We start from the raw sequence: 8,663 nt of genomic DNA, 5'->3' as shown, positions 1-8,663 counted from the left end.
TTGTTTGGTTCAAGATCGTTTAGATATGGTTACAATTTATTTTTTCAATGCTATCCTTTAATTTTGTTACATGATCGTTTAATTTGGTTACATTTAAATTTAGTTACACTATCGTTTAGATTTGGACCCAAATCTAAATGATTTTTTTTTTCAAAATTTGGTTAGACGATTGTTTAGGTTTGGCTAAACGATTTTTTTTAATTCTTATGCTACACGATCGTTTATTCTTTTCTACACGATCGCTTAGATTTGTTTACACGATTGTTTCTAAACACGATTTGCTATTTTTTGTTCACGATCGTTTAGATTTGGGTTTTTTGTTCACGTCTAGATTTGGTTATCCAAATTTAAATGATGTAAAAAAAAAGAAAAGAATAAAGACGATGGCAAGCTTAAACAACATAAAAAAAAGAAAGACGAATGGCAAACTTGAAGTATTTACAAAATGAAATTACGAGCCTAAAAGATCTAGAAGTGTGAGTTTTTTATTTATTTGACTAATTATTGTTTTAGTATGTTTTAAAGAGAATTTTTTTAAAAACTTCATAGGATTTTATGTAAAATTTTAAAATCAATATTGGTTTATAAATAGAAGTTTTAATTTTACCTAAATTTTGATTTCGATGGAAATTTCTAGAAAATTATAAAACAAAAAATTCAAAAAAATAATTTTAAATTAATAAATAATTATTTTATTATATTTTAATAAGTAAACATGTCTATTATTTATATTATCATTTCATGTTTATTATTTTGTATTTTGTGGATTTTTCTATGATATAATAGAAATATCGATTCATTCTTCTATCGATATCAAACCCAAGAAAATGTGAAAATATTGATAGAAATTTTCAAGTATCAATAAAAATTTAAAACTAAAATTTTAGTTTTTATTTTAAGCGCTAAGAAATTTAGTTTGAAAATTGAACAAATGGATTATTTTTTAATTTTTTTTATAAGTTTAAGTAAATTTATGAAACTTTTAAATAGAAATAATTATGAAACATGAAACTTAAACGGTTTTCATTTGGATGGATATATTGAAACTCTTTTTTGAAAGTGGAGTGAGATTTTAAAATTTTTGAAGGTTTATGGGTTACTAAAGATAAGTAGAGGGACAATTTTTTATTATTTTGGAAGAAAAGAAAAAGCCATTTTTTAGCCGTGGAAATAAGAATGGATGGCATTTATCTGAAGAAGAAGAAGAAGCAGCCAAGTTGAGTTGATAATATGATTGGACAATGAAACAAACCTCGTGCCCCTTTTTCCAACTTTTAACCATAAATTTTACATCTATAAACTCCTTTTTATCCCTAACCCATTTGAACCAAAAGTAAAGGCTAAGGAAGCACAGCCTGAGCCTCCTCTCTCTCTCTCTCTCTCCTGTTCTTTTTACGCTTCACCCTTTTTTTCCATTTCAAAGGCAGGCAAAAAGGAAGTTTGTTTTCCAGTTTTAACAGATAATAAAGTAAACAAAAAGTAGTAGGGGGCCAAAACCATGACAACAACTACTGACACTTCCCCTTTTTCTTCTTCTTCTTCTTCTTCTTCTTCTTCTTCTGCTTCCGATTCTCTGTAAGGATTGTCTTTTAAAAACCCCACATCCCAAAAACCTCCCCCATCAATGCTAGAAACCCTTTTCACCATGAAATTGAATAGAGAAAAATCTAAAGGTATCCCTTCTGCGGATTTGTTGGTTTGTTTTCCTTCTCGATCGCATTTGGCTTTAATGCCAAACCCACTTTGTAGTCCAGCCAGAGGGTCTGATTCGAGTAAGTTTCGTCTTGATCACCGCCGATTTCACCGGCGGAGGAAGTCCGCCGAGAGTCCCGTGGTATGGGCGAAAGCCAAGACGATGGGGTCCGAGATTTCGGAACCCTCGTCACCCAAAGTGACTTGTGCGGGGCAGATAAAGATCAGGCCGAAGAATAGCAAGAGCTGGCAATCGGTGATGGAGGAGATAGAGAGAATTCATAACAGGAGAAAATTACGAAGAAGGAGGTTTCGTTGGGTTGAATCTTTTGGGTTCAAGAAAGATATTATGCAATTCTTAACGTGTTTGCGAACTATACGGTTTGATTTTAGGTGTTTCAGAGCTTTCCCAGAAACAGATTTCACCACTGAAGAAGAAGAGGAAGAAGAAGAAGAAGAAGAAGAAGATGAGAAGAATCAAGTGGGTATTGAAGAAAATGAAAGCTCGAGAACTGCATTTTCTAAATGGTTTATGGTTTTACAGGAAAATGGGAGTAATGAGTTGAAGAGAGATAGCAAAAGTCTCTGTAATGAGGATGATGAATCGATTGAGGCAATAATGGCGCCACCCATAAACGCCCTTTTGCTTATGCGTTGTAGGTCTGCTCCGGCAAGAAGATGGATGGAAGAAGAATCTGAAGAAGGAGATGATGAAAAGGAAAAAGTGAAGGTGAAGAAAAGTTTGAAATGGCTAATGGAGGAAGAGAACAGAGAGAGATTGGTTGTGGAAATGGGGACTGATTTCTGCAGAATGACATCGGATAATGCAAAAGAGTTTACAAGGAGTCAAAGTTGGAAAGTTTGATAATCACAGGTTAAGAAAGACATGAATTTCACCTTCATTATCTTTTTTTATTTTTTCATGATTTGAATATTTTTCAAAATTATTGAGTTTAAATTTATGAGTATGATTTGTTTTGGTCGATTGCTGTACAGAATTTATAATTTTGTTGGAGAGAATTTGGTTGTAATGTTCATGTATGAGATAAGCTTGTGAGGTCAAATGGAATGTTGGGTTGTTTAACTCGAGTGTTCCGCAGAAAATGATGAAATGTAATTATGCAAAAGGGTTTTATTTCTGAATCTCATTTGTATCTTTTCCGTTTTTATTTTAATTAAGAAAAAAAAACGTGTTTGTTTTTTTTCCTCTGATTGACCTGTCTAATCGAGTTATGAAGAAGTGAAGCTGAAGACATATTGGTTTTAATCATTTTTACATTTGGTCCCCTTCGGTACGGTAACAAAAAGGGAAGAATCCCAACTACAAACTTGACATTGTGATTTCTTCTCACTGTACACTCGTAGGTAAGGGTAGGATTGAGTTGAGTTCTAAACTCAACTCAATTGTTCATATGCTACATTTTTGTCCATAACCCTTATCAAATAATGTATACTACCCAACTCAACCGTAAAGTAGTTGAGTTAGATTGATTTGTGTTAATCCGGTCACTTGTTGAATTGTTTTAAATTAAAATTAAGGATTCAATCTCAATTGATATTATAAAAATTTCCTACAAACAAACCATCCAAAAAAATCATAAAATTAAGATAAATATATGTATATATAACAGTAGAGAAAAATATCTTCTTATCAAATTATTGATAACAAATTCGAGATGGTTTAGAGTGATTTTAGTTAAATCATGAACCTAGCGAACCCATATGATTTTTTATTTTATGGGTTAAAATTATTGATTTTTCATTTTATGAGTTAATTATCCGGGTTTTTTTTCTAACGCCACTGCTGGCAGCTCATTACTTCGATGCATTAAAAAGCTTGCAACTTTTTCTCTCTCAGTACTTATATCTATTAAATTAAAAACAAATAATATAAAAGAAAAAAGAAAACCTTTATGTTCATAGCCAGTACCCACTCCACTGTGGACGGACGTTGCAAGTGGCATGCCTCTTTCGTTTACTTTGTTGCTTTAAACTGAACTTCACAATATATATGACATTTACAATCGAACGAAACATTTTACATAGGATAAAATTCGCTCTCAAACAAGAATAAGAATTCGCGACAAAACAGTCTATTGTATATATTGCAGCAAACAAACGACAGAATAATCAGCTCATGTGAGGTTTTGAATTATCCAGACACACACCCCACAAAACCACCGTGTATAAATGGAAGATATTTGACTTGAAAATTTCTTGTTATAACCTAAGATTTCACTTGTTACAAGTATAGGAATGATACATGTCAAACCTCGACCTTTTTGTGCAGCACTAAGTACTATGTAGTTTCCTATAATTTACAAGGACATGAATTCAATGTTTAGTGTGACCAAATGAAGTGGTTGTATATAGCAGCAAGCAAGAAGCTCACATATTCAAATATCAAATCCTGGCATTGCAAATGAAGCAGCAAAGGTCTCGACCCGGTTCCGAAGCTCCACAATATCTTTGTTGTTTTGTAGATTCTTCATGATATCTTTATGTAATTTTCCAAGCTTTCCTCTACGAATGACTATTTTTGTGATATGAGCTGCTTTAAGAAGAATCTCAGCTATTGTCTCAAAATCAGCCTCTAGACAGCCTCTAGTCGTCATTGCAGGAGTGCCTGAACAAGAAAACAAGTTGGTTTCCTATAAATCGCAACTTCATTATAAATTTTCTCTCAGCAATCACTAATCAGAATTATGAGGATTACAGAGCTGAGTAAGTACTAAAATAAGACAAAGTGCATACCTATCCTCACTCCTCCAGGGGAAATGGCTCCATTGTCACCATAGATGGCACTCTTGTTGACTGTTATATGACATGCCTCGCAGATCATCTCATAATTCTTGGCTGCAGCATAAGATTAAACATCAAAGTATCAGAAATTAGTTTTCATTACAACCTTGGATGCTCTTTTCCTGACAACCCACAAGGGACAACCTTAACCAATAAAACATTCACTTGAGTTTGGTGTTGTCTTGACACTGTTGTTACTTTCCTCCATATTGTATAAACTTGTGTTAATATTGAAATAAGTGTTTAAAGAATCTGAATTATGATTAAAGAAGGCTAGAAATTTATTTTTCAACGATATGCCATGGATGCAATCGACCCATGACTTTAGCATGAGAAGCCAGGTTACACAACAGGGATAGAGGAACAACTACGATTTAATTCCTTCAATCTTCACTAAAAGAGACAGAATAAGACAATCAAATCAAAACCAGAGATAAACCAAATAAGTTAACGTGATGGTCCAGCAAAAATGATTAATGGAAGGCACAAAACTAATCATCAAAAGTTAGTACCTAATGATATTTGCTCAAGGGTCTTATCACATAAGAAAACCATATCAGAATATACAAAATCAAATCACAATAGTACTAGAAGAGCTAACAACAAAATTTGAAGCATTCAAACCAAACCTACAGTGCAATTAAACAGTTCGTCTCCATGAGGAGGCAAATATCCAAGTATAGTACCTGTTAGTCCCAAAGGAGTAAGATCCCACAGCAACAAATGATTGTCAGTACCATTAGTTACCAATCTGCAATTTCTTCTTAGTAAAGCTGATGCTAAAGCCTGCGCATTTTTCTTCACCTGTCGAATATATACTCTATACTCAGGAGAAGCTACTTGCTTTAACGCTATGGCGAGGGCAGCAATATGATTATTATGGGGACCCCCTTGTAACGATGGGAAGACAGAAAAGTTTATCCTGTCCTCAAAATCATAAGTGGCATTGCAATTGTCATCTCCATGAGTTAGAAGCACGCCTTGCTTCCTTGATTTTAGACCCCTCCTGAAAAATATGATTCCTCCTCTGGGCCCTCGAAGACTTTTGTGTGTTGTTGAAGTAACTATATCACAATATTCAAACGGACTAGCACATTCCTACAGTAAATACAAAGTCACAAAGGCATAAATAAGCGAGTGGCATACGTGAGACTAACTTTTAGATCGCTAATATGATATGATGATGTATGAATTATCAAAAGACGGGACGAAAGTTCGAATTGCTATCTCACAGACTAAAATGATTGCACCCCAGGACAAGGGCATATTACCTTAATCAAGCTTTATCATGAATCATATATCAGACTTAAAGAATTCAATCACAAATCTCAAGGACTGTACCGTCAAATAAATTTACGCACCTTGGCTGCCACCAGACCGCTTATATGGGCCATATCACACATCAAAACCGCTCCGCATTTGTCCGCGATCTGTCTACACCTAGCATAATCCCACTCGCGTGGATACGAACTTCCTCCACAGATGAGTATTTTCGGACGATAATCGAGCGCCTTTTCTTCAAGCTTATCATAATCAACATACCCAGTTAGGGGGTTCACTCTATATGGAAAACTCTCAAAGAAAATAGAAGTCGCTGAAATTTTTTTCCCAACAGGAGAATAATACCCATGACTAAGATGCCCTCCGGATGCTGAATCCAAACCCATAATTCGATCCTTCGGAGACAAAAGACCTGTATACACAGCAAAATTTGCTGATGTACAAGAGTATGGTTGGACATTCACACCCCATTTCTCAGAATCGAGATCAAAAGCAGCCAAGGCTCTCGCACAACAAAGCAATTCAATCTCATCTATATACTGATTACCCGTATAGTATCTAGCGCCGGGCATTCCCTCAGAATACTTATTCGTCAAGTGGCTGCCTAAGGCTTCCATCACAGCCCTACACACAAAATTTTCCGAAGCAACTAATTCAATACCCTTATATTGTCTCTCCTTCTCCTTCAGCATAATATTATGAATTTCCGGGTCAGCAATTCGAAGCGACTGATTCCCCCATTCCTTAACCGAAGCTCGTCTCGTCTCAAGGCTCGCTTCATCCTTGACCGCAGCCCGTTTCGCAGAATCCTGATCAAGAAATGAATGAGCATCCCTCTGTCTCTTCACGCGCAGGGGTTGCCCTAGAAGACTAAACTTCTCGTCGTCGCTATCATCGTCCACAACCCCCTTCAGCAAATCGAATTTCTCATCCTTTTGCTGACGGAAATCCGATGGGTACGAGGAATTGGAACCCGTCGAACACAAATAGCTGGAATTGTCCCCAGTTGAACTTCTAGATATGGAAGATGTGGTATGAGAACTTAAGCGGAAGGAAAGATCCGAGGGAGCGTGGCGAAAATCCATAAACCCTAAAAACAGAATATAATGATGATGAAGAAGAAGAAAAAGAAGAAAAGGAATTGGAAGGGAAATTAGGGATAGGAGTAGAAGCAACAGAAACAGCGACAACAACGTCGGAAGAAACTACAGTGACAGTAACGGAGGAAGGAGCGGCGAGGGGTTGTAGAGGAAGAAGAAACTTCCATGTAAGGACCAGAAAATGGGGCTGAAGAAGAAATGGGAAATGGGAAATGGAATCTATAATAAAAGTAAAGGAAATGCAGTTTTAATTGGAGAGGAGAGGAGAAGAGAAGAGAATAAGAAAGAAATAGAAGTGAAAGAAGGCTATGAATCTGGATGCAAAGATGGGAGGGGGAAGAGGAAGGAAGAGGGAGGTGTTTACCGGATGACTGGAACAGCCGGTAGCGTGGAGAATACTAGTAAGGTGAATAATGACGCGTGGCATTCTATAGTCTTGAAGTTTCACATGGACTGAATGACGTCTAGGTTCATAAATGTACAAATGGGGTCCAGCTTTCTTATGAAACGGGGCCCATCTCCCAGCATGTTGCATCATTGATGCCACTTGGCTTCCGCTGGGTTGCTCTCCCCAGCCAAACATGAGGACAGAATTAGAGAAAAGATATAAGGGGTTTAGAATCGGTCGGTCCTCAAAAACCGGTTAGAGCGGTTTGCGTCGGTTGGTGGCATCCGGTTTAGGAAGCGTTCACAACCAGCGGGTTTTTAGTCGGTTTCTGGAGAAGAGTAGGAAACAGAAAAAGAAAACGAGGAATCTCACATTCATCGTCGGAGGTTCAAAGATGATGAAGAAAGAAAAGGAAAAGGAAAATTAATAATATTTTTATTTTATTTTATTTTATTAAAATTAGGTTAGGAAGGTAAGACATGATGATCTGAAAAGGAAGAAGGTTGATCTGATATAAGACCTTTGCAATAGAAGTGAGGTTCATCTATCGGCGGCGGATCTAGCATAGGCCCTGAGGGGCTCGAGCCCCCCTCAACTTTATTGCCTTTATATAATATATATAAAAAAGAAATTTAATTGTTAATATTTACCATTAGCTTAGTGGTTACTTTGATTGTCAGCCTCTTGTCTTCCATCAATATATTTTCTAAATCTGTCACTGGGTTCATCCGTGATATACTTCTAATTCTAAATACTGTTCCTTTAAAAATTTAGTTTACTTCTAAATGAATAAACTAAAACATATATATATATATATATACTCCTTATTTAATCAAACCATATGTTTTAATCTTATAAACACTTATTTGCCACTTTTCTTATAAATAGAAAGCCTTGGTGTATTTGTAAGCATGCATATTACAAAAAGTGGAAAAATTTTGCGATTTTCTTTATTTTTCTTATTTATTTATTTATTATATTTTATTAGTTTGATTTTATATTTTTTTGGGTATTTCGATTGTGTCTCATTTTCACAATACATTATCAGCACAAGTTTTAGTCGTCTCCTCCCTCAAGTAGATCCTAATGGCACGTCTGTTTTTCCTACTCATTATAGTTAATAAAATAAATATTATTTTTCATATTTAATATATATTAAATTCTTAATATAATTATAATATTTTACGATAGCATTACCATGGTAGATTCTGCGAAACTAGAATTTACGACTCTCCACATTAAAGACAGCAATTATTTGTCATGGGTTCTTGATGCTGAAATGCATCTCAATGCCTTGGATCTCGAAAATACAATTAAAGAAGGAAATGCAACTGACCAATCAAGATAAAGAGAAAGCCATGATTTTCCTTTGTCATAAAATTTATGAGGATTTAAATCAG

General features: G+C 35.3%; 2 protein-coding genes across 2 annotated transcripts; one reads left to right on the top strand and one right to left on the bottom strand.

Moving 5' to 3' along the window:
* The first annotated feature begins 1,316 nt into the window (after positions 1 to 1,316).
* Positions 1,317 to 2,835, top strand: LOC103487551 (uncharacterized). The gene has a single exon (XM_008445889.2). It carries the CDS (start codon positions 1,625 to 1,627, stop codon positions 2,555 to 2,557), a length of 933 nt encoding a protein of 310 aa, XP_008444111.2. The 5' UTR covers positions 1,317 to 1,624; the 3' UTR covers positions 2,558 to 2,835.
* A 934-nt stretch (positions 2,836 to 3,769) lies between these two features.
* Positions 3,770 to 7,253, bottom strand: LOC103487552 (serine hydroxymethyltransferase 7-like). The gene is made up of 4 exons (XM_008445890.3): positions 5,856 to 7,253; positions 5,181 to 5,592; positions 4,447 to 4,548; positions 3,770 to 4,318 (listed from the first exon to the last, which is right to left on the bottom strand). The coding sequence occupies exons 1-4, from the start codon at positions 6,858 to 6,860 to the stop codon at positions 4,089 to 4,091; spliced, it is 1,749 nt and encodes a 582-aa protein (XP_008444112.2). The 5' UTR covers positions 6,861 to 7,253; the 3' UTR covers positions 3,770 to 4,088.
* Between the last annotated feature and the right edge of the window lie 1,410 nt (positions 7,254 to 8,663).

Source organism: Cucumis melo, chromosome 7, assembly GCF_025177605.1.
Source record: "Cucumis melo cultivar AY chromosome 7, USDA_Cmelo_AY_1.0, whole genome shotgun sequence".
NCBI classification, from domain to species: Eukaryota; Viridiplantae; Streptophyta; class Magnoliopsida; order Cucurbitales; family Cucurbitaceae; genus Cucumis; species Cucumis melo.
The sequence above is the reverse complement of the archived record's forward strand: the minus strand, read 5'-3'. Positions and strand labels throughout refer to the sequence as shown.

Coding starts and splice junctions, on each gene's coding strand:
- LOC103487551 (XM_008445889.2), top strand. CDS start 1,625: ATGCTAGAAACCCTTTTCACCATGAAATTGAATAGAGAAAAATCTAAA.
- LOC103487552 (XM_008445890.3), bottom strand. CDS start 6,860: ATGGATTTTCGCCACGCTCCCTCGGATCTTTCCTTCCGCTTAAGTTCT. Junction 4,549..5,180: donor TACTCCTTTGGGACTAACAG/GTACTATACTTG, acceptor CTTATGCTGCAG/CCAAGAATTATGAGATGATC. Junction 4,319..4,446: donor CCCTGGAGGAGTGAGGATAG/GTATGCACTTTG, acceptor TTTCTTGTTCAG/GCACTCCTGCAATGACGACT.